This window comes from Camelus bactrianus, chromosome 27 (genome assembly GCF_048773025.1).
Source record: "Camelus bactrianus isolate YW-2024 breed Bactrian camel chromosome 27, ASM4877302v1, whole genome shotgun sequence".
In the NCBI taxonomy this organism is placed as follows: domain Eukaryota; kingdom Metazoa; phylum Chordata; class Mammalia; order Artiodactyla; family Camelidae; genus Camelus; species Camelus bactrianus.
The window spans coordinates 34,774,910-34,800,510 of NC_133565.1; the positions used below are offsets into that span (position 1 = coordinate 34,774,910).

The 25,601-nt window shown below is 38.2% G+C and overlaps 1 protein-coding gene across 8 annotated transcripts in view; it reads left to right on the top strand.

Moving 5' to 3' along the window:
- MYO9A (myosin IXA) overlaps nucleotides 1-25,601 on the top strand; it is a 175,552-nt gene that overhangs the window by 110,463 nt on the left and 39,488 nt on the right. For 4 of the 8 annotated variants that reach the window (XM_074354173.1, XM_074354178.1, XM_074354175.1 and 1 more), the window contains 11 exons: nucleotides 739-849; nucleotides 1,697-1,819; nucleotides 3,296-3,445; nucleotides 4,255-4,574; nucleotides 5,173-6,780; nucleotides 8,112-8,211; nucleotides 8,732-8,947; nucleotides 17,847-17,959; nucleotides 21,200-21,342; nucleotides 23,963-24,186; nucleotides 24,805-24,921. In XM_074354173.1, coding sequence (XP_074210274.1) covers nucleotides 739-849; nucleotides 1,697-1,819; nucleotides 3,296-3,445; nucleotides 4,255-4,574; nucleotides 5,173-6,780; nucleotides 8,112-8,211; nucleotides 8,732-8,947; nucleotides 17,847-17,959; nucleotides 21,200-21,342; nucleotides 23,963-24,186; nucleotides 24,805-24,921 — 3,225 coding nt within the window. The remainder of the gene's footprint in view (nucleotides 1-738; nucleotides 850-1,696; nucleotides 1,820-3,295; nucleotides 3,446-4,254; nucleotides 4,575-5,172; nucleotides 6,781-8,111; nucleotides 8,212-8,731; nucleotides 8,948-17,846; nucleotides 17,960-21,199; nucleotides 21,343-23,962; nucleotides 24,187-24,804; nucleotides 24,922-25,601) is intronic. The other 4 variants (XM_074354176.1, XM_074354177.1, XM_074354174.1 and 1 more) reach the window with 4 other exon arrangements.

Here is a 25,601-nt window from a genome sequence, read left to right on the forward strand (position 1 = left end):
CTACTTGACTTTTGTTTACTTGACAGCTGGTATGCCCCCTCTCTCTGCAGGGAAACGTTTGGGATTGCCTTAGTGCATCACTGGAAAATAGTATTTAGAGAATAGGGAGAAATACCAGAAACTCCAGACACATTCTCTTTTGGATGTCTTAGAAAGTGCCTACTGAGATACCCAGGAGTGACAGTGCTGTGTCTGGTGACTGGCGAATGCCCCCCATTCGCCTCCTCCCTGCAATTCCTGCCCAGTGGGGAGATCAGTCCTCTCACCCTTGGACTGGTCATTAGAAGAGGAATCCGTCAGCTCTCACTTAACCCAGGCAGCTGGTAGAGTAGTAGGTGGTTTCTGAGGGAGATTATAGATAAGTTCTTTAAAAACAAAAATACAGACTTGACTGAATACAAGTAGGTTAATCTTGTTACAGATTTTATAGTGACTGGACTGTGTAGCTGCCTCCGTGGGCAACTGCGTTCCTTTTGAGCTTTGAAGGTCTTCCTCTTCTGCAACTGGAGAAGCCTGGAAGCTCGGGGTCTCTTTTTTCCCCCTAAGGTCAGGCAGTCAGAAGTCTTCTGCAGCTACCGGCTGGGGAGCTAAGACTGTCTAGTTGCCTCTGCTACGTCTTAACCAGACAACCTCTAGTCAATTTTTAAATATTTAAAAGTTAACTACACTTATGAGACAAACGTTAATTTGGAGATCTATTCTTCTGGGTTAATCTTTTTCCCATCTGTTTTGTTTTAGTTGCCATTAAGGTTCAGTGATGCCTTGGTACTTAGACAGCTTCGGTACACTGGGATGCTGGAGACAGTTCGAATTCGCCAGTCAGGATACAGCTGCAAATACTCTTTCCAGGTTATGCCTTTATAGTGATATTTAAATATATATGCACATCAAGTAAATTATTCCTATGTCTTGCTTAGTTTTTACTTGAGGCTCACTTGTTAATTTCTCTTAGTTCTTCCTTTCCTTTCCGTATTTTGTATGTAGAATTGAAGAGGGATAGAGAATACGCATTCCCATTGAATGGCAACAGTCTCATTAAGCTTGTGTTGTAGTGGAATCTGGAAGTTGGCTAATGCAGGTTTACTCATAATGTAGCCAGTTCTTCACACTGATTACTCCAGTAACTGAAGTAGTTCAATCAGAACTACCTAGTTCAAAAGAAAGAATTCCATTTAGTTTTCCCTTAAGTTTTCTCAGCAGGATTTTCTTTCATAGGCGGCTGCCAGCAAGGCTCACTGCTGTTCTCATCAGCTGCTGCTGCTATGGGTGTAGAAATTATTTGGAAGCTTTTCAGCAGCTGAGCCAGTCTTTACTGTTACCAGGAGGGAAAGCTTCGTTCTCAGTTTTATCCTGTAATAGCCGCCACCTTTGCTTATTTTTCTGCTAAGAATTTCAGATTGTTGTTAAATAACTTTTTCTTTGGTCTTGAATACAGCTTTCTCAAAAGAGAGAATTAGTTTCTGCCCGTCTTTTCTTCTTTGATTCTCCTTTGAAAACAAAATATGTACAAATCACTGCTCCCCCACCGTTTTATGTAGTAATCTTTTGTAATATTTTAAATTAGCAAGTAATTTCTTAGTTTCACCCTGTTTAAAAGAATGAGAAAAGGATCAATAAAACAACAATTAGCCAGTTTAGGATCTTGTTTACATATAATTCTCTTGTGATTTTACAACATTTTGTTTTCATTTTTCAGGATTTTGTGAGCCATTTCCACGTACTTCTTCCCCGAAATATTATACCATCCAAATTTAACATTCAGGATTTCTTCAGGAAAATAAATCTTAATCCAGATAATTATCAAGTTGGAAAATCCATGGTAAATATGATATATACAGCCCTTGTCAAAATTGAGTGCATTTTTGTATTTAAATAATAATGGCAATTTTTGCCTGTGAGAATGTTTATAAGAAAGGTAATGTACCAGGTATCTGAAGGAAATGAGGCTAAGATTTTTACTTAATAATCTTAGTCAGTAGTGATCAAAGAGCTTATGGCCAGTGCTCTAGTCCTGCCTGTGATTGTCATTCCCCTACTGTCCTTAATTTATCAACTATTCTTTTTCTCTGTTACCTTTCTTGTAGTTTCTTAGGCTAGAAACCATAATCATATTTGGCTTACCCTTTAGTTTTTTTTTACAAAGCTCTGCTTCATTCTTTTTCCTTACAAATGATTCTCATATTTCTCCCTTTTTCTCCATTCCTACTGCTTCCATTTTAGTTCTGTTTCTTAGCTCTCACACACATTTCTCTTACAGTAAACAGGTCCATCATCTGATGCCAGTCTATTTGTCGTTCCATTTAACTCACTCTACCCATAGTACCAGAATCATCACCTTGATATACTTCTTTCTTTCTGTAGGCTTCCTGCTTAGTAATAATCCCCTGATAATCTCCTCATTGACACTAAACATCTTTCTCTTTTTCAAGAATCTCTGTATTGTGACTTCACACTGTTTAATTGTTCCGTGGTCCCCAGTTCCTGCCTTTGTTACTGTTTCCACCTCTTTGGCTCAGGTGGTATCCTCCATCCCTTGCCGCTGTTAGCTTACTGTTTTCCTTTGGGGTATCTAATATCTATTTGCTCTTTCTTAAAATATTTTTTAAATTTTTGACAAAAGTAGGAGGTGATAGATATGTTATAGTTTGTGGAAATCACAATGTTTACATATATCAGAATATCACATTGTACACCTTAAATACATAGTTTTTCCTGTCTACCTGCTCTTAAAGTCGAAGTACAAATCCTGTTTCCAAAGGGATTATGTCTAAGTTATCTTTGTATCCCTCTGAATCCCTAAAGATTTACAATGGAATGAAGGAGTAAATAAATAAACTAATGAATAGCTTTGGGCAACAAGAAGCCTTTGATACATACTGGCTTTCAAAAAGACTATGATTATTGATTTATTCATTTTATGTTCAAACTTTAAAATCTGTGGCTGTCGTCTTTTCTTCCCCTCAACTACAACACCCTTGAAAAACGCAGCGTATTTCCTGTGCTGCATTGGCTCCTGATGGTGGTTATTTCCCGAGGGGATCATGTGTCACAGTCTGGCACTGGGATTTCTGTGCTGATGCTCCTTTCCCACCTCCCCTTCTGCATTCTGGCGTCTCTTTTCCAGTTTGAGGATGGTTGCCTTGGATGAATCGATAGAAATATTTGTCAGTACTGCTTTTGCACTTTTGCCACAATATCTGTTCTCTAAAAAAGCTTACAGCAGGAATGACAATTCATGAAATAAATTTCTCACTGCTTCTCAAGCTGTGCTCCTTGTCTGTCTTCCTCCCGGCAGGTGTTCCTGAAGGAGCAGGGGCGGCAGCACCTACAGGACCTGCTTCACCAAGAGGTGCTTCGCAGAATTGCTGTGTTGCAGCGGTGGTTCAGGGCCTTGCTCTGCAGGCAGCACTTCCTCCAGCTGAGGCAGGCAGCCGTTACCATCCAGGTGGGAGCAGAGGACTCCTTGCGTGAGATGGGCTAGTTTGTTTAGCCTGGGTTTTAGTAGCTGAACTAGTTTACTGTGAACGTTTAAATAAGAATGTGAACTTCTTTAGAGATAAGAATGCATCCTGTTTGTTTTTGAAATGTTCACAGCACCCAACAGATTACTTGGCATATAATAATGGACTATTAAATATTGATGGAGTTAAATTTAGACTAAATTGAACTTGTAATGTCTTGTGAGGTATAATTAGGGGCAAAGGAGTTACATGCCTTAATTTTTGCTGACAAAGTTATTTTTAGTTTTCTGAGTGATATTTGCGAATTATATATGCATTGTTGTTATGTATTCATTTTGGATGAAAGGTACCTTATTTCACATTTATTTTTAAAATTTCTTCCCTCAGTGATTTATATGATGGCTCATTTCCACAGGGTCTTTTCTGTTTGTACAAGAAAATTTTAGGATCTTAACCTTTGAAATGTATGGATGTTGACCTTAAACCCATTAGTATTGGCAAATTGTAGCATGAGAATATAATGTAATTTGTTAATTTGTAGAGTGTGAAAGCACCAACATTTTTAAAAAAATTTTAAGTTCTACGGTTAACTTCATTGAGGTTGTATTATCTAAAATAAGTGTTTTAGCCAAGCATATATAGAAAAGAAAACTTGTTTTTCTACTGTAATCACCCACAGTTTAGCTGTTTAGCCACTTAACCTCTAGTTATAAGACAGTTGTTCTTTTCCTTTTTCTGTGAAGACGTGTCATAAGATGTGACAGCAGCCTTTATTACGTTGTCTTCCCCACAGCGGTTCTGGAGGGATTATCTAAACCAGAAGCAAGTGAGAGAGGCAGCCGCGCAGAAGGATGCTTTAGCCGTGGCCCACGCGGCCGCCGTTCTGCAGGCCGCCTGGCGCGCGCACCTGGAGCGGCAGCGCTATTTGGAGCTCCGGGCCGCTGCCGCCCTGGTCCAGCACAGATGGCGGGAGCGCTGCAGGCGGAGGCACGCGGCTGCCGTCTGCATACAGGCCAGGTGGAAGGGCTACCGGGAGAGTAAGAGGTATCAAGAGCGAAGGGAGAAGATCGTCCTTTTGCAGTCGGCGTGTAGAGGCCTCAGAGCTAGACAAAGGTGATCTTCGCTGCTTGTAACAGTTGCCCCTGTCTTCTCAAGTACTTTGCTTGGATGTCTGCGAACCTTTGCCTGGCTTGTATTAGGGTTGGTTCTGTATGCTGTCTTCTCTGCTAGGCCGTGATACTCCCAGCAAGGTTTAACCACACCGGGTGGTCTATCATAGAAACCAAATAAGTGTTTATTAATTAAATTGGGTTGAAAACTTAACAAGATCGTTGTTAAAACTGCTAAGAGTTAACTTTCACATTATGTTAAGTCTTTAAACATTGTCAGTATTAAACTGTTTTTACCTTCAGAAACTTTAATCTCATATTTAAGATTTACCTTAAAATAAGGATATTATTAAAATCAGAGCTTTATTTCTGAGTTAATTTATGCTTTGACTAGAATGCCCAGTTAGGAGTAATAACACTTAATAAAATATTGTCTCACTCATAAAAATAGAATTATGAAATGTACATCCAAGTCAATTTAAGAAATATTACATTAAAAGAAAATTTTGAGACTTCTCACTTTTTGAAAGATTCTCAATAAATGTATTCTCTCCAGTGGTAAAAATAGATACTTCTAACTTTTTTTTTCTAATTTGACATAGATATAAAGCTTTAAAAGAACAGAGACTAAAAGAAACAAAACTAGGACTTGGATTGGCAAATATCAAGCCATATGCAGCTCTGGAAATTCAGGGTTCAGACCCTTCAGAGTGGGAGGATCGTTCCTTTGACGACAGAGTAAAAGCCATAGAGGAGTGTAAAACTGTGATAGAGAATAATCGAATCAGCCAGGAGAGTTCAGGGGACTGGGTGAATGAGTCCCCAGGCAAGCGACAGGAGAGGGCCAGAAGCCAGAGTGGTGTGGACGTGCAGGAAGATGTGATTATGAGAGAGAGACCCAAGTCCTTGGAAGATCTCCACCAGAAGAAAGTAGGCCGGGCCAAAAGAGAGAGTCGGAGAATGAGAGAACTAGAGCAAGCTATATTTAGTTTAGAACTGCTCAAAGTCCGCTCTCTCGGTGGCACGTCTCCTTCAGAGGAACGCAGGTGGTCTGCAGAACTGGTGCCCGAGGGCCTTCAGTCTCCACGGGGGTCCCCGGACAGTGGAAGCTCTCAAGGCAGCTTGGAACTTCTGAGCTGCGAGGAAGGCCAGAAGAGCAAGCTGGAGCCCGCAATTCTAGATGAAGGAGACTTGCCATTTCTGTCACCTAAGAGATCTGGCAGTCCAAATTCTGAGCCACAGGACAGTGCCCTCAGTGCCTCAGGTGAGATTAACTGTACATTGATTCAAAAGGGGGCACCGTCTGACTCGGTGCATTTGAAGACTGGGACTTCGAAGGAAAAGCTGGTTTGCAGTTCTGAATCTATTACCTGTAAACCACCACTGAGAGACTCCTTTATTTCAAATAGTCTGCCTACATTTTTTTACATTCCTCATCAAGACCCACTGAAAACGGGTTCCCAACTGGACACGAGTATCCAGAGAAACAGACAATTGGAAAGTGAAGAAACACTTCCAGCTCTTACTTTGGGTATCAACAGGGAAGCCAGAAAGTACCATTTCTCAGGAGAAAATCAAGTTGTTGCTTCTTTGAATACAGATCCTTCTAACACTGTGCTTAAGAAGTTAGAAAAGCTGAACATTGAGAAGGAAGAAAGGCAGAAGCAGTTGCAGCAGCAGAATGAAAAAGAGATGATGGCACAGATTCGCCAGCAAACAGGTATTTTAGAAAAGGAGCGTAAAGCCTTTAAGACAATTGAAAAGTCAAGAACTGGTGAGTCTTTTCTGGCACCGTCTGTCCATCAGTCAAAGCCAAGAGTAGAGAGGCCTTCTTCTCTCCTCATCCTGAGCACCCCAAGTAAGGAGGAACCCACTGCAGTCGGGACTCCATCAGTAGCCTTTGTAAAAGATGCCTCCCTTGCCCCACAAGACAGCCCCTCTGGTCACTTACCCGTGAAGGACCGACCTGTCACCCTGTTCTTTGAAAGGAAAGGAGGCCCATGCCAGTCTGGTACTATCAAGGAATTAGCAAAGACAGACAGACTGTCCACCCAGCTGAATGTAGCCTCTAAACTCTCTAATAATCGTATTTCAAAAAGAGAACACCTTCGGCCGACTCAGCCTTACAGCCACAAATCTGATGACCCTTTCAGAGACGGAACTACTGGGGCCATTTTCTTCCTGCCGAAGGGGAATATGAGTAGTTCCCTGTAAGTGAAGTGTTTGTCTTTTTATGTGTAAATGGGAAACTGCTTGGAAAATTTCACTGAGGTACCTTGATCTGCCTCAACTATTTTGTATGGGTGCTACTCAAATTAGCCATTTTCTGTGTGTGAAAAAAACCCGCTAACTGTTGGCTCCACCAGCCACCTGAAGTGGAATTTAATAATAATAGCCTAGGAGTCTGACTGAGCATAGATAGCAGAGGTTGGGGTTCCTCGCATTAAGTGAGGAAGCTTTTGTGAAGGCAGTGCGTGGGAGCACAGCAGGTGGGCTTTCGCGGTTAGGCGTCGCAGCCCAGGCTTGCGGGCATCAGGCTGTAAAGCGGGGCTTTGTGCAGCTGTTGGCCTGCTTATGGTCTTCATTAAGTTCCTCGTGCTTTTTTCTGTGGAGAATACCGCATACAACTTACTGTCGTAACCACTTGACAGTGTGCGGCGCAGCGCTGGCAACTGCGCGCGCTGCTGTGCAGCCGAGCCCTGGGACTTTGCCATCCTGCAAAACAAACTCGGTCACCCATTGAAAGCGGCTCCCGTCCCCTCCTTACCCCAGCCCTGGCAAAACCACCACTGTACTTTCTGTTTCTATGAGTTTGACCACTTTGCATGCCTCATATGCATCTAAGTTCTTTATACTTTTAAGCAATGGTAACTGTGAGAAAAGCATTTTTAAAGTGGTACATAAAAACAAACTTGATAAAATTTAAGATGTTTATATTAAGTCTTTGTATACAGTGGATTCTTTCCGTTCTTATGGGAGAATATCACTGTTTAAATGAAAGGAGGGCTAAATCTTAGGGCTAAAAAAATTAAATTTCACATTAACTATGGAAATAACTTTTTCTTTCTTCTCACAACCTGAGCTTTTAAATCTTTCAGTCTTGAAAGTTGCATACAGATTTTTAAGAAACCGTTTATAAATATGGGCAAGAGATCACTGACATTTTATTTTTCCACTAAGGATTTCTATGTACTATGAAATGCAGTTGAACTACATGACAGCTTGAGCTGTCACTACTATAAGTTAATGTCTACTTTAAACCCAGCACTATGCTAGAAGGTGAGAGGTCATTCTCATCTTAGTATAAAACAAAGAAATGAGGTCCTCCTCACTGGGTGGCTACTTACTTTATAGTGATTAAAGGAAAGGCCCCTTCTAAGACTAACTCTCAGGATTTGGAGGTTTGGTTTTTTGGCTTTCTCATTATCAAATCTATTTCGTTGACCTGGCCTGGCAGACTATATTTCATGCTATACTTCAGGACTGCTGCCATGAGATATCTGCTAGGAACTGAAATGTAATCCTGTTGTTTTATCCTAAGTGTCACCAAGGAAGCCTTAAACAGTGGAAATCCTCAACTCCATAAACAAGATGAACCAGCATGGAAACCTGTGAAGTTAACTGGGCTGGGCCAAGGAGAGGTAAGTCCTAAATTTTGTTTGTTTATCTTCTTTGCAAAATAGACACACGCTATTTTGGAAATTATTCTTCTTGTAGGTAAAGCACCTTGTCTACGCACTTACTCCCAACTGTTTATAGAGAAAGAAGCCGTGAATTAATTCTGTTATATTTAGGAAGGTGTACTTTAGGCAGGGAATGGTGCCTAAAAACCCAGATTGTATTTACGAGAAAGAAATTGCTAAGAAAAAAAAGGCAGTTTATGCAAGTGACTTTGCTGACTCATTATGGCAGTGAGGGATGACTTCCTTGGCTGTGGAGAGAAGAGCAGTGTAGATCCAGCTCTGTTCTTTCCCTGTGTCCACAGTAGTGTATGTGGGTTGCTTTTGGTTATCGCTGTCACTTCTAGTGGAGAGGGCACAGGGGCGGAGGGGATGGTTCAATACCTTCATGAGCTCTCTGATGTCTTTCTTTGGCATCGTCTCCAAACAAAACGAAAAAACCAAAACATTGTTGTGTTATTTGTTTTATCATTTGGTCAAGCAGGTTGCCAGACCGGCCCATAAAAAGAAAGCTCGAATGGCGCGGACGCGCTCCGATTTCTTGACTAGAGGTACTTTTGCCGATGGGGAGGGGGATACAGAGGAAGATGATTACGATGACATTACTGAGCCCCTTCTCTCCCTTGACCAAGCTTCTCACTCTGAGCTAGGGCCTGCGCCCAGCCTGGGCCAGGCCTCTCACAGTGACTCCGAAATGGTAATTTTACAGCATATAAGAAAAATAGGCAACAAGCGAATCTGATGGGCGTAGTCTTTGCTAATCTAAAGCTAACCTTCACAGCTTCTTCTCCGTATAATGGTTTGTACGTGGGAAACCTCAGTGAACACAGCAACTAAAGCTAAACCTTAATTTGATAGGACTTGGAGAAAGGGCACTTTAACATAGTGTATGTCAACTCATAAATTAGGCCCCCCAGATTAAGATTATTTAAGCAAGCGCTGATGTAGAAATTTTGTGTGTTACATCTTAAGAGGTCTAGAGCAGGCGGCCTCAGTTTTTTTTTAAAGGGCCAGATAGTAAACATTTTAGACTTTCTGGGTCACACAGTCTCTGTTGTAACTACTTAACTCTGCCACTGTAGAGTGAAAACAGCCATAGGCCGTCAGTAAACAAAGGGGCATGGCTGTGTTCCAATAAAACTACTTACGGAAGCAGGCAGTGGGCTGTTTCCTGATCCCTCTCTGGTCTAGTGAATAGGGTATATGTTAAATAATTCAGTAGCTTTTAGCTGAAATGGTATTCTCTCTCTTTTCTTTTTCACCTTTAAACTTGCTTCATCTCCCCATTTTTTCGTAATAGAAAATAAACATGAATTTTTAAGAGTTTAATGAACAGTGCCTAAAATGTCTCCTTGGACCAAGCCAGAGAAGTAAAAGGCTGTAGATAATGTGAATTTGTATTAATCACAAATTATAACATTGGAGTTATGTTTGAATAAAGCTGCATTAAGAAAATAACTTTGTCATCATATCTCAACCCAAATTAGGGGTGTGTGTGTGTGTGTGTGTGTGTGTGTGTGTATATATGTGTGTGTATATATATATATATATATATATATATGTATATATATATGTATAGTTTGACAATTATGAATATATTTATGAAGTATTTGATTTTGGAATTGTCCTGGAAAAAACAGTGTGAGTACCCTGCATGTCTAAAATGTTCTAAAACATTATCACTGGTGAAGTGGAGGGATATGCATTTTATTTCCATGTATATCCTTAATTAAGTTGGATTGCTAATGTTCTTCTTTAGCATCTGTTCATTATGGGATAAACATTTTAGGATGGTCTTCTTTTGGCTCATTAATATTTAATCTTTAAATTGTTTTAAGCTGTTTGTGACAGAGACCTTGTTAATGAAAAATTTGCTGAGTTCCAGAATACCCTCATTATCTTTATCTTTTGTTGGAAATAGACCCAGTTTTTAAATGATAATATTGATATTCTGTGAAAGAAGAAGCAACAGCAAAAACAAAAATCCATGACCACTTCTCTAATTAGACAAATGAATCATGACCCTGTAGGACTGTAAAAGTTGCAGTCTGTGTATCCATTAATATATGTAATTAGAGCTAAAGCCTTCTTTTCAGTGTAGAACAAAGTAACTCCATTTTGGACGTGCCCTGTTTTTGAGTTATAAATAATGAAACATACTCTATCATATGCTTAGTTGTTAAAGATGAAATCATGTAATGGAGCAAACGAATTTTAATGAAAAGTACTGCTATGTATTTTTAGGGTAAATTGGGAGCGTACTTAGATTATTCTCCAGAGTACACGTAGCTTCTCATTTGTGGAAGAATTTAGCATTTGCAGTTGCTGTTTTTGTTCCTGAGCGTTTCCTTTGTTACAAACCTTAGTCCTTTTGGTGGTAGAATTCTTTCTCGCTGAGAACTCTTACTGAGATGGAGCAGGAAGTTGGGCTTTCTGCTTGGAGGGCCCCTGTAAGGGTTCTAGCTGGTAGCCTCTGCCTACGACGCTGTTCACCTGCTTGACGGTCACTGCATGCCCGTAGTCGTAGAGCGCCCTGCACAGCGTGTTAGTCACCCCTCCAGCGTCTCACCGTCCCTCTGTTTCATCACTAGCTGTTTTAGGAGCAGGTGGTGGTGTTTGTTTCTGGTGGACACTTGCATGAAAAGCTTTGCTTTCTTGAACATGCTGATAAATACTTATTGGGGTTGGGGGTGGGAAGGGTAGGAACAGTTTTAAAGTGTGCTTCTGTTTGTTTATCTTGAAAATATGCCATGTTTAATGTTATCTGATATTGTGAAAATGAAGACATTGTTTCTAAATGGAATCCGCTGAATTCTCAAAATTCAGGTATCTTCAGAATTTTAAATGGTCTAGATTTTCTGGGCACATGATTTTTAAGAAACTGGATAGTTTTTGTTTATTTTAGTTTAGTTAATTAATTAATTAATTCTGGACAAAGTGATGTAATAACTCATTTCCTAAGAAGTATCTCATTCAGTCTTGGAGGAAGCCATCTGCTCTTTCCAGTTGTGAAACAACTGATCTAATGAGATAAAGACAGTTAGAAATGAATTCCCTATAGGGGAATTTTGCCTCCCGAGTGGAATTACTAAGTACTTGTTCTGAGCTGTCGAGGAGTGGAGGCAGAGCAGTAGTTCCCCTCCTTATGCCTTTGGCGTTTTTGTTTTTTTTTTTTAACATTCTACCTTTAACTCTGCCATTTGAATAACTGTTTAGTCTCTGTATTACTGTTTTCACTCAGTTTTCACACCCACTGTGTTTGTTTTTACCCAAGAAGAACAACATGTTCTGCTAAGCAATATTTTTGAGGTGGCTTTCATATAGATTTTTAGTCTCTCCATCTTCTGGATGGCAAGTAAGTTAGTAAAATCATTTCCATCCTTTATTTGTAGGATTAGTATAGGTAACTTTATAGTTTTCTCTGAATGGGTTCTTCTACCATTCCCCAGATTTAAAGCAGTCGTCTCTATGGGTATGACTCCCAAATAGCTCTCCAGAATTTGTACTCTTCATCTCCAGTATGAAATGTCTCATATTACCCTCAAATCTGCTGTCACTTCTTATATTCCCATTTCTATTTGTTTTCTTCTGAGGTTTTCTCCAATCCTTATCTGTGTCGAATTTTCCTTCTCTTTACTGTCCACTCCCCAACAAAACTGCCAGAAAAACTCATTAATCAAACAAGGCTAAATTTATTAGCTTATTTTTACAGTAAGGGAAAATTCACCTTGACTAGGTCTTAGTTATTTCTCGGAAAGAGGAAGTCAGAAAAGGATATTTGTAGGATTTTAGGACCTAGCCTACTGATTTTGAGGTGAGTCTTACAAGTTAGAATACCGGTTGAATTCAGAGTTTATGACATAAGAGGTTTAGATTGGTGGCCCCCAGAGAGCAGCCACACTGTTGAGTACACTTAGTATTTATATGTGTGTTTTATTCTCCCCTCCCCGAAAATTAGGGACAGTTAATAGCATTGTGACTCTGCTCTCTGAAGATACGGTTGAATTGCCCTGTGAAACCATTTGGGATTGGTACTTTTTGTGGCTTAATTCGCTATTTCTTCTAGGAAAATTTGTCTTTAAAGCTTTCTTTCTAATGGGGCCAATTTTGACTGTTTTTTTCTTGTGAAAATATCCATTTCATCTAACTTTTCAGATTTACTTGCATAGAGATACAGAAAGTAGTCTCATGATATTAAAAAATTCTGTTTCAATGATTAGTTCTCGTTTGTCATTTATTATTTTGTAGATTTTTTTCTCTAGCTAGTCATTTGTCTATTTTGTTAATTTTTTTCCAAAATAACAGGAATTGGTTTATTTATCATACTTACTTTTCCTCCCCCGTTCTCCACAGATTTTTGCTTTTACCTTTTATTATGCTTTCTTTTTGTTTGCTTTCTTATTTTTCTAGCTTTTGAGTGGGGAATTTAATTCATTTATTTTGTTTGTTTTTATTGATACAGGTTTTTAAGGCTATGAATTTTCCTCTTATCACACTTCAGATGCATCTTATTTTTTCTAATGTGTAAAAGTTTTATTTTTAAAAGAAAATCTGTAATTTTAGTTTGTATTTCTCTTTTTACCCAAAACTAGTTTGATAAAATTTTTTAGTTTTCACATGAAGAGCCTTTTTAAAAATTTTTAGTTTTTAGTTTCATTGTATTTTGATGAAAGAGTATTTGTAATGCTAGTAATTTGATCAAATATAATGGTATTTTGTTACTTAGTATGTGATCAGTTTTTGTGTATGTACCATGTGCATTTTTTAATTGAGATATAATTGACATACAATGTTATGTTGATTCAGATGTACTATGTAATGATTTGACATTGGCATACATTATGAAATGACTACCACAGTAAGTCTAATAACTGTCATGATACAAAGTTGTTATAATAGTATGGACCATATTTCTTGTGTTATATATACATCCCCATGATTTATTTATTATTTAACTTGAAATTTGTACCTCTTAATCTCCTACACCAGTTCGCCCACCTTACCTGCCTCCCTCCCTCCTGGCAAACATCCATTTGTTTTCTTTTCATTTCATTTTCCAAATGTCTTCATTTTGTTCTATTTGTTTATTTTGTTTTTAGATTCCACATATAAGTAAGATCATGCAGTTTTTGTCTTTCTCTCTGACTTACTTTATTTAGTGTCCATACATGTTGCAAATGACAATATTTCATTCTTTTTTATAGCTAAGTAATATTCACACACACACACACACACACACACACACACACACACACACACACACACACACATACATCTTCTTTATCCATTTGTCTATTTATGGGCATTTAGGTTGCTTATGTATCTTGGCCATTGTAAATAATGCTGCAGTGGACATTGGAGTGCAAGTGTCTTTTCAAATTAGTATTTCTGTTTTCTTTGGATAAATACTCAAAAGTGGAATTGCTGGATCATATCATAGTTCTATTTTTAATTTTTTGAGGTACCTCCGTACTGTTTTCCATAGTGGCCAAACCAGTTTACATTCCCATCGACAATGAACGAACAGTGAACTTTCCTCCACATCCTTGCCAATGCTTGTTATTTGTTGAATGTGCATTTGATAAAAAGGTGTATTCTCTATTCAGAGTATAACATTTCAGTTTATATGTATGTAATTTCTACCTTATTGATTATGCTGTTTGTCTTCTGTGTCCTTATTATTTTTTGTACACTTAATCTGTCTTGTATAGAGAATGTTACGTTAAAGGCTCCTATTGATCATTGTGAATTGTGGCTTTTAGTATTAAAAAGTGTCCTTTGTCAGATTCAATGCTTTTTGCTTGAATTCTATATAAATAATAATATCACAGCCCCTATTTTCTGATTATTTCCACTTGCCTAGAATACTTTTGCTCATCCTTTAATTTTAGCCTTTCTGGATCCTTTTGCTTTAGAGGTGTGTTTTTCATACAGTAGAGTTGGGTCCTGCTTTGTGAGCCAAATTAAAAATGTCATTTAATAGGTGAGTTAAATCTATTCATATTTATTGAAGTAAGGATGGATTCATTCTTAACTCTTCCTTACAATTTTTTATCATATATTATGCTAAATTTGGTGTGTTTACGTAGCTTTTCTTGCTTTTTAATTTTTTAAAAATTTCTTTTGCTGTTCAGGAAAGGTTGTGTTCTTATTCTGTTGATTGTTCACCTTTGTACATAGCTTTTAAAAATGCCTTTAATGTACTGTTTCAGTTTAACCATTTACACTCTGGTCAGTCATTTTTAAATGAGTGATATTCTCATCTGTTACGACAGAACTGTTAATGAACTTTTCTAGTCTCTATTTTTCTGCTCCTTTCTACTCCTGAGTTTTAGACTTTTATTTCTACTTTGTCAGAACGTGTAATTTTGTATGTGATTCTTTTCCTAGTCCTCACTTTGTTTTGTGTCTTAGATCTACTATTAAATACGTTAAGTGATCAGTTCAGATATTTTGCAGGAGTTTCCCTGTTTATCTCTTGTTCAAGGAAGCTCTTCCCCTACTAGATTGCTTGTGAAGGGACATCAGTATAGAATTCCCTGAGTTCTTTCTGTAGCCTTGATATTTGATATAAAATATATATGAAATCTTTGATTCATATCTTCCCTGAGTTTTTTGAAAATGCTATTTTGTTTTTGTCTTCCTTTATTTGTTATTTTTGGTAAGTCTATTGCCAGTGTAATTCTCTTGCCCTTCGAAGTTATTTGATCTTTTTACTTTGAGGCCTTTAGAATTTTTAATTTGTATTGAAAGTTTAGAGTATGTGTTCACGTTAATCATTACACATTAATTATCCCATGTATCTTCAGGACTCTGTCAATATGTAAATTCTGGTCTTGCCTTGTTTTGAAGTTTTCATTTAGAGGTGTGTTTATAGTTTTAAAATTGGATTATCGTTTTAAATATTGTGTCCTCTTGTTTTGTTTTTCTTGCTTAGGGACTGCAGTTACAAACAAGTTTTTCCTTTTCCTGTCTTCCATTTCAATCACCTTCTCTTTTGACTCTTTTTACTTGTTTCTTTGTATATTTTATATTTTTCGTTATCTTTCCGCCTTTCTTCAGTTGCCTTTAAATTTTCCAGTTGTACTTTTTCTCCCTTAGGCATCTTATCTTGTAAGTTCATTTCACTGTCTTTTTCTTTCTTTCCTGAGTTCATTCAACTCTCCTTTTATTTCCTCCTGGTTTTTGTTTTTGTTTTGGTGAGGGGGTTTCATTTCTAGTTTTAATTTTTGAATTTCTGATTCAGGATACTGTTTCAGATAGATGAGGAAATTTAATTCACTTTTGAGTTACAGTTTTCTGTTTTATGCTCTTTTTTTTGGGTGGGAAATGAGTTATTTTCATTCTAATTTTGATTTTCATTTTATTTGTTTTTCTTACTGTAGAAGCTTTTGTAGATTTTTTATGTTTTAATTTATTCCTTTTGTGCGTTGGGGGTAGTTTATAACATAACAATTCAGGAGCTTCCTCTTGTGTCCATGTAGCAAGTACAGTCTTTTATGGACTGTTTTGGGTTGCTTTGGTTTGTGTGGTGGAAGCAATGTTGCGTCCTCCATATTTTACTCCTCTTTTTCCTTGCTGGATTCTAAATTTTCCCGTCTGCTTCTTTCCTCATCACTGCCCAGTCTCCAAAGGGCACCACTTCCTTCCTTTTTACATTTTTTTCCCCTCAGAAGCAATGCCTGTAAAAGTATGTCACCTTGAATTACATGCAATTTTAAGTCCTTTCCCTTTAAGTCAGTTCTCTGTAACATTTGTGTCAGTGTTAAGTCATTATAGACAGGTTGATTTTCTTCCTCTTCACTGGTCATGCGTTCTTACTTCTCTGTGTGCCTAGTTATTTCTTACTGGGTTCCTGACACTGTCAGTTTTGCCTTGTCGGGTGCTGGACACTTCCGTGGTTAATTAAAATTCTTGAGACTGTTACATCCCAGTAATAGTCCAGAGCTTTGTTCTGCAAGTAGTTTGGTCCTTTTAGTTATTCCTTTTGACAGATGTGTTAGGTTCACTGTATTGAATACTGGAATTTGGTAAGAGACTAAATTTCAGGTGTTCTGCCTCCCCCCACCAAAGTAATTATATGAGGAGATGATGTATTAATTAGCTTAGCTTAAATGCAGTAATCATTTAATTGTTTATATGTAAATCAAACCATCATGTTATACATGTTAAATGAATAGTTTTTATTAAATAAAGTAAAGATTTGTTAGGCTCTAACAGAGCAGTGCTTAGTCTCTGGCTCACTGACCTTGACTGTTGACATGAGACCCGGGAGCCGTGAGGTTATGCACTCTGACTCGTAGGCGCAGGCGCTGCAGCCAGCCTTTGTGAGCAGTGTGCTGTTACCTTCAGTCCTTCTGGGTGGCCCCCTCCCTGGTCCTGGGTGATTGTCTGATGCAGACGTGTTGATCAGTACTCAGCTGAATCTTCACTGGGGACCCTCTGAAGGTTTCCAGAGCTCTTCCTTCGTGTGTCCCTCTCCTCTCCAGTGCGCTGTCTTTTGGTCTCTAGTCGCCCTGGTCTCCCCATAGGCTTTCAACCTCATGTGTTCAACTCCGAGTCTGCCAGGGGTCACCTGAATTCCCCGTGTCACAGCCTGGAAACTGTATCCAGACACTAAGCTGGGGCAGATGTAGGACTTAGCCCACTGATTTTATTTCCCATCTCCCAGGGGTAACTATCCATCACCCTGATAACGGCTGTTTCATATTATTTTGTCTGGTTTTTGTTTTGCTTTTATTTTTGGTTGTTGCAAGCAAGAGGATAAAACAGGCCCCTGTTACTCCATCTTGGCCAGAGGCAGAAATCTGTTCTTTAAATTTTAACAACTCAAGATATTTGCTATTTCTGTTGGTAAGGCCATAGTTAGGCAGACCAAAAGGCTAAAGAAAGTATTATAGCTGTAGAAAAATGAATATTAGAAAATGACTTGAATAGTTAACAGGAAATTCTCTCCTCCAAATGGTGTTGTCTTTAATAGGATACACCATAAATAAATAGAAAAAGAATTGTCAATTGAAATTCATGTCCCAGTTTGATATATGTAAGTTGTTTATAATTTAGACCATTAGTGGGGGTAATGATCTTTTATTCTTTTATCCTTAATTTTTCTTATCTTCTTGTGTTTTAGCTCTTTTAAATCCTTAACTGGATATAATAAGAATCTATAATAACAAGTTAAGCTATAAAAATAATTATCATCTTTATAGGGACAAATAAAAGAAGGTATGAAAGACTATACTTAGCATTCTAGATTTATCGGATCCTGGATCTTTTGTCTGTATCTTTAGCTGGTTTTGAATTTTTTCTTGCTTTCCCCACACTTAATGCTCTGTGTTAAATTGTCAGAAAACATGAGCTGGTAGTTCCTCTTCAGCATTTTCATCGACCCAAGGTCTCTTTTGTTCAGATTATTCTAGGACGTTAATAGAGGTTTTAGTAGGTTCTTATACTTCAGTAAATCTCTGAATAATATGAATGTATTTTTGTTTTCTAATGGATGTAATTCTTGTATAATTCTATAACCTGAGCTTTACTTACAGTGCTATGATACAGTTACTTGGTTTTAAAGTCTTTTACATATGTAATTATTACAGACATCACAGAGATTTTCTTCAGTTGATGAAGAAGCAAAACTTCATAAGACCATGTCTCAAGGAGAGATTACGAAGTTGACAGTGAGACAGAAGTCTTCAGATTCAGATACAAGGTATAAAGTATACACCGAAATTTAACAGGGGTAATTTAATTTTATTAACTAATAAACTATAGTTAAATACTGAGCCTCTTTTTAAAAGTTGATAGAGCAGCTGTAACTGTTTTGAAAGTTTTAAAATTTATCTATTTTCAACAAATATTAAGTACCCACTGTGACAGGCACATAAATAGTTCATATGTGTACATATGTGTGTGTGTGTGTGTGTGTGTGTGTGTGTGTGTGTGTAAAATGAGCTTCTATATGGTATCTTTAGCTGCGTGATTTGGGCAAAGTCTTTAAATCATTATATGACTTAATGATTTTTTGTTGTAAAAGAAAAGGGATTAGACCAGATGAGATTGAAAATATTTTGAAGCTTTGGACTTGGATTATGTTCTGAGTTAAATTTTTTACAAATGGAACTGGAGGAAACTTTCAGGAAATAAAATTCTTTTCTTTTTAAGAGAATATATGGAATTTTTATTTGTCAAGAATATGTCTTTGACCCTTACTGTGTGATATAAGGCAGCTGGGCCCTCACTGAACACTTAAGGATCACATTGAAATCTATCTGCTTCATAACCCTGTTAAAGACCACTCTGTCAATGTAGAGGCACAATCCAAGGTCACCCAAACCTAGAGCAGGTTGTACTGGAGATCAAATTTTGGGAAACAAAATACAACACGATAGAAGGAACATACGGCTGGAGATAGCAGATTAAATATATAAAGTTAAATTCCACATCCTCCTAAAACGGCAAAACCTATACAAGACAAAAGCAGGAACAACAAAACAACAGAAGATGACAGTACTAAAACTGTGGAATACAGAAACTAAATTGAGAAATTTTAAATGCCTTGACATACAGGAAAAAGCTGAAACCGAAACCAACTGGGAAAAGTGAGAAAGAAGCATGTGGCTGGCTGACCTTCCTCAGCTGTAGCAGAAAACAGGAGCTCTATGCTCTGAGAAGGATAAAAAGTCTCCTGCAGGTGGAAGTCACTAGATACAGTGGAGGACTGAGGTACATATTTGAAACAGGGGGATTTAATGAATGATTGCGTACTGAAAAGATCCTCCCGCTTTTTTTCTGCACTCAGCTTCCACATTTCACATACCCTTTGAGAAGATGATTCAAAGAATCTTTGGGACTTTTGTCCAGCCTTCAAGGAAAGACTTAAAGATGTTGGTGTCAGGGGCTCTCCCGACAAATTTGACCAGCCAGATAACCCCACAAGGAAGGTCGCAGTTTGGAAGCCCCACCAGTGTACACTAGAATTTCCAGGCAGCTTTTTATACCCTACTTTTGATCATCACACATTTGAAGAGATACAAATGAAAGAAACTGAAAGTAATGGATAAAACACAACTTGGAAGAAATAAACTGTGCAGGGGAAAGAAAACTTCAAGACAGACAGATACAACTATCAGTAGATCTTCTCCGTAAATAAATACAACTGCATCCATGAAACCAAACAGAATGCTTGAAAGAGAAACAGTCAATAAAGAAGAGCATTTGAAAATTGAAACTGTGATAGCATAAAGACACAAGTCAGAAGAGTTAGAAAGAAAACTGAGGGCATATCTCAGACAGTTTAGCAAAAAGACAATAATGAGATGGAAGAAATAAGAAAAGATAAGAAAATTAGAGGAGCAATTCAGGACATCCAGTAACTCATGCACAGGAGCTCTGGGAAGATAGAACAAAGAATGTGGAGAGGAACAAATCACTAATAAAAATTCAAATAAATTTCACAATACTGAAGGACTTGAGTTTCTAGATTGAAAGGACCCACCCCACTGAGTGCCCAACATAATGGATGACAGTAGACCCTTACCAAAAGACCCTTACCGTCATAGAACAGTAGAGACACACAAAGTCTCCATTGTGATGATGAAAGTAGCTTTTCCGATGACACTTGTACAGCAAGCACTGAGCCAGAGTAGAGCAGGTAGAAGGGTCTGGGAGAGATCCTTAAGTCAATCAAAAGGACTACTCTAGGGAGCAGGGAAGAAGTGCGAATGGCAGAAGAATGCTGTCATTTGTAATAATCCTTGTAGAACAGTTTCTCCGTATACTATCTGGATGTATAAGATTACTAGTGAGCTATAAAACAAAGTGGGGGGACAATGGAAAAAAGAAGATGGGCTTCAAAACCAGATAGACCCGGTGTTACCTTCCATCCTGTCAGCCCTCTGAGCCTCAGTTTGCTCACGTGTGAAGTGAGGATGAAAACACCTGCTTGTCATGGTAACTGTGAAAAGTAGACGTGGTGTGGAAGGCATAGTGCCTGCTCACAGTAGGTGCTCAGTTTTTTGGTGGATTGAATGAAGATACAAAGGAGCAAACAAATTAATGCTCTAAGAAGCCTCCTAGTACGGGTCAGTAGGCATGGGCTGTTGTCACCACAGGGCGGGCGTCTCCTGGGTCTGTGTGCACGGCGGGAGTGTGGAAGCACTAAGGCTGAGGCAGTGTGGCATCACAGTAGGTGTGAGTCTCAGCTTTGGCTCTCAAGGGCCCTGCAACCTTGGGAAAGTTACCTAATGCTTAAGCCTCCAGTTTTTCATTTGAAAATGGTTATAATTTGAAAGTAAACTTACTGTTACAGTTAATTAAGGTAATCCTATGTAAGTACTCATGCCTGGAGCAAAATAACAACTCAAATAAGTGGTGGCTTTTGTTCTTTAATAGTACTGATAACTCATGAGTATAAAGTAGTGACACTAAGCTTTTATTACATAATGGTGAGTGGAAAGATCTAAAATTGTATCTGAATCATGATTACAATGATGTAAAAATGGATATGCTTATGGTTAAAGACTGGAAGGAAGTTACCCCAAAAATGTAAACTAATGTGTTTTAGAGTGACGGGGTGTCAGCGATTTCTTTTGAAGTATTTTGTTTGTTGTCTGTGTACTAAATCCAAGCTGATAGGAGGGTAAGAATGAAAAGATACCAGTTTAGGAGTCAGGAAACCTGAGCTGGACTCCTGGTTCCACTGCTTTGTGGCTGTTTTATTTTAACATCTCTGGGTCTCATTATTTCTGTATTCAAGATGAGGAAGTTCTCACCTTACCGTCCAGATGAAGTTTAAATGTAAAATTGAAGATTAAATATGACCAAACATAACTGTAAAGGTTAAATGAATTAATTTACATAAAAGATGTGTATATGTAACTTCAAGTGATACATAAATATTGTCAACAGGATGTGCTGATTTCCATTTTTACCTTTATTTTTCTGTAAATAGACCTCAGAGAGCTAAGATGCGATTCTGGGCCAAAGGGAGACAAGGGGAGAAGAAGACTACCAGAGTGAAAGCTGCCACCCACTCGGAGGCTCCGGCACTCTTTGCTGGCTCTGATGTGATTCCCGTTCATCAGCTTCCAGATGGTAAAAATGGACAGAGGGTGGAGATGGTCTTCATAATTTCTGTTTACTCTTTCTGAAAGTTTGCTATTCCTCTAATATTCATAATGGCAGTCCTGTTGGCTAGATATTCTGATGAGATAGGACCAGGATTGTTAAATCCTTCCTTAATTAAAAGATAATTACAAAATTACATTTTACCTATAATAGAAGTTCCAAGGAAATATGGCACAAAACAGTGAAATAACAACTTCAAGAATGATTGTGAGTCTTTGGTTGGCCTCAGTTTTCTAAACCATAAAGATTAGGCCATCATTCATTACTTAACAATATGTGTTATTAGTAAAAATTAATAAGAAGACAGCAGCTAATATCTGAGTGTTTACTTTGTATAAGATACTGTACTAAGCATTTTGTGTGTATTTACTCAGTTGTTTCTCATAACAATTTTTTGAGGTTGGTATGATGATTGTTCCCACTTTTTAGATGAGAAAACTGAGGCACAGACAGGTTATTTGTGTATACACGTATAGTGATTGGCAGAGCTAAGGTTTTAATCCAGGCAGTCTAGCTCCCGAGTCCATATTCTTAACCGTGATGCTAAATACGAAGTACCTCCTATATGTTAGCGCTTGGAGCTTTTTAGTGGTAGCTGTCACTTTAACTTTGGGGGCACCAGTTACGACACATTAGCAAGTACCCAGCAGTTAGTTCACCTGTTGAGATGTGGCCTTTCCAAATGCTGGACTTACTAACTCTTCAAGGATTCCAGTAGTCCCAGTATGAGAAAGATAGCCCATTCTTCCCAAGCCCTTTGCTCAAGTATATATGAGAGTTTTTAATTATCGTGTATAGTTGCCAGCTGTCTTCAGCAGGGATGTGCATCAGAGATGGATATGTGGTAGTGAGTCAATACCACTGACCGGTGGGTGGGTGAAATACCAGAGTTGAATAAAATAGAAGTCCTAGGAAGAAAGTTATAATCTCTAAGTGATGATAGAGCAGACCCAGTTACACAAAGTAAAGAAAACTTCTCCTGTCTCTAGGATAAGATAAAAATAAAGCAACAAAGGGTAAGATAAAGGTAAGATAAGGGAGAAAAGATCGCCAGGCTTCCTTTGGATCAGCCAGGGAGGAGGCTCCTGGGTATCAGAGGGAAAACTAGTAGAGATGTGTGGTTTTCTCCAGTCAGTTTCCAAACTGAAATGGGTAAAACCAGTAATAAAGTAAGTGAATACTGCAAGTTCAGTTTGGAAAATTTGGAATTCCTAAGAGAATCTCACATCTTATCTGGCTCACAGTAATCACTCTAAATTCTTCATTTTCCACAGTTAATATTCCCCACTGCTAATTCCCAAGAAGGAATTAGGACTCTCTTTAGTTGAACTATATATTATTAGCAGACTTTATTGTGTGCTTGCTTCATAAGGATTTATAAACATTAATAAGATTGTATCTTTTTTTTAATCTTTTGGTCAAAATTTATTAAGGTAGCCCTTATTTTTAATGCTGAAATAGGATTATATGCAATTTTTTTAGTAACCATTATTTCTTTTAGTATAGCGATAGATATTGGTTTTGCTAAATGAAATAATTAGATACTTGTATATCTAGGTTACATAATGGAATTAATATCAGGTGATGCCAATTTGAGTATGTTTATTTCCTGTATTTTTATAGTTTTTATTCTGGTGCCATACCTGAAATGGCGTTTGCCTCACTTCCTGCCTGAGTTGGCATTAAGCATGTAAGAGGCTACTTTTTCCTTCATTATCAGAATTAGCTTTTAGGTGGAATGTGGATATACCATTGGACAGAAGGGAAGGTAAATACATGTGGGGGAAACCGATGTGTGAGGTGGGGCCAGTGTTCTCATCAAGCACCAGGTGGGGCTTTGGCAAATCCAGTGTAAGTACCTAGGGGGTAATGGACTGTTATGGACCCCAGTTTCTCTGGTGTAGACAATTGCAGAGAAAATTGGCTGTGTTCTCCAGTATTACATACAAGGCTAATTCCTTCCAGGAATTGTCTGAGAAATTCAGGTCGTTATTTGGGAAATGTATACGAAAATCCTAACTAGTAAAGAGACCCAAGCAGAAGTAAGCCAACTGAGTTGCAATATAGGCTGCCAGCCTAATACCAGATATTGTCACTGAAGCATTTTTGGCTTTTGACACTGATAAAGAGGTAATAATAATCATTAAACTTCACGGGCTTGTGTATAGCTGGATGTTCTTTCAAACAGTTACAGTAGCGCTATGACTGGGTTAACAGCATCTAACATGTAGTGTAATTGTGTGATCTGCTTTCTTTTCCTTGGAACTGAGGTCTTTGGGATCCAGGCTTCAGTTCTACAAGACACTTTTGTCTAGGTTTTCAGTATGGGATCTCAGCTCTTTGGGAGACACGATAGCATTTCCTGTTGAAAAATAGTAATTCTTAAATACATTTTCTGTACAAATGTGCAATCTGGATTTATTGCCTAACTGCCTGACCTCAAACATTAATGTTACTTTACTTTTTAGATATTTCCATATTTCCTTCAGTGACTTACTAAAGGAACTTAAACTTAAAAAGAAGGATGTGGAGATTTCAGTATTTTTACTAAAAAAATTTTTTTGGGATACTCTATCTTGAATTATAGAATTAGCTCAGAATCACCCAACGCCTCCGTTGAGTCCAGAATTGCCTGGGAGTTGCCGGAAGGAGTGCAAGGAGAACAAAGAGCCTTCTCCAAAGGCAAGGCGCAGGCGCAGTGTGAAGATCAGCAGCGTGGCTTTGGAGTCGACACACTGGCAGAATGACTCTGTCCAGATCATAGCAAGTGCCAGCGATTTAAAAAGCATGGATGAGTTTCTTCTGAAAAAGGTACGTTTTGCGTGCTTTGTTGGGCCCCTGAGCAGCTTTGACGGGAACACTTGTGTATCAGGATGCGCCCCTCAGAGAGCAAGGTTACACACACTTGAGTAGGTTGTATGGTCTGCTCTCTACTGGAAAGGTGCAGATAATAGGATATGCGTGAGTCAGGCTGGAGAGACGGTATTGAAGGTTTTAGGCTTCACTGTTGACTTCAGTTTTGCTATAGCTGTCACGGTGCATTCCAGGCATTGAGTTGAGGCTCATCATTGCCCATGTTGAGTTGTTTTTCTGGTGGCAGAACTATAGAGTCACGGTGTTAGAAGGGACCTTAGGAAGCATCTAGTCGTAATAAAACTTTGGGAGGGGAGGGGTAGAGCTCAGCAGTAGAGCGTGTGCTTAGCGTGCACCAGGTCTCGGGTTTAATCCGCAGTACCTCCATTAAAAAAACAAAAAGATGAGTAGTAGTAAAACTTGGGCTGTCTAGTCACGCGTTCACCTGTGTCCTGTAACAGCAGTGGCTTGCACTTGCAGGACAGTCGTTGTTGAAGAAGCAGTGTATGTCCACTGTGGCGTTTATTTCTTTTCAATTAGTTGATGGTGTACAAAAACTCTTTCTGTGGTCCCCAGATGAATGACCTAGATAATGAAGACAGCAAGAAAGACACACTAGTGGATGTTGTATTTAAAAAAGCCCTGAAAGAATTTCGGCAGAATATCTTCAGCTTTTATTCATCTGCATTGGCGGTAAGTTGGACTGTGTTGGGAGATAATCGGTAGTTCAGCATATGAAAAATTTGGCGATGCCTTAGAGAATAATACAGAGAGAGCTTTCTCCAGTCCCTTGTTTTTATTTCAAGGACAGATAAGGAAAAGCAACTGACCGACCTCAGATTAACAGACTCCTTGAATTTCCTTGAGTAGTTCCCCCCCTTACAGGTGTATTTTCATCTTCTTAAGAAATTGAATTCAGATTTTCTAGGTATGATCCTCTCTCACCCTGGGGCTCTCTACCATTTTGACTTCTCATAATCCTTTTTTAGCTCTGGCTCTAGCTTGTAATTCTCATTTGTGTGGAATCATTATACTTTCTTATTTAGTGGAATTAGAGCAGGTATGTTCACTGATTTCTATGTATGCGTTTATATCACTTCCAAGTTTACCTTATACTTTAACATGATGTTGGTTGTGTTTTAGAAAATTTATTATTGGAGCTAAAGTATATAATAATTAATGCTGTTGAGCTATAAAATCTTTATTAGTATCTCTGAATTGTCATATTTATTCTATTAAATAATAATTTGTATTTAATTTGTTTAACCTATAATTTAATATGAAAAGAGAAATCAGAACTTTCTGTGTATCCTCTACTTTTTCTTTCTCAGTATAAGATTTTCTTTTTTCCTTTTAAAAATAGGAACCATACA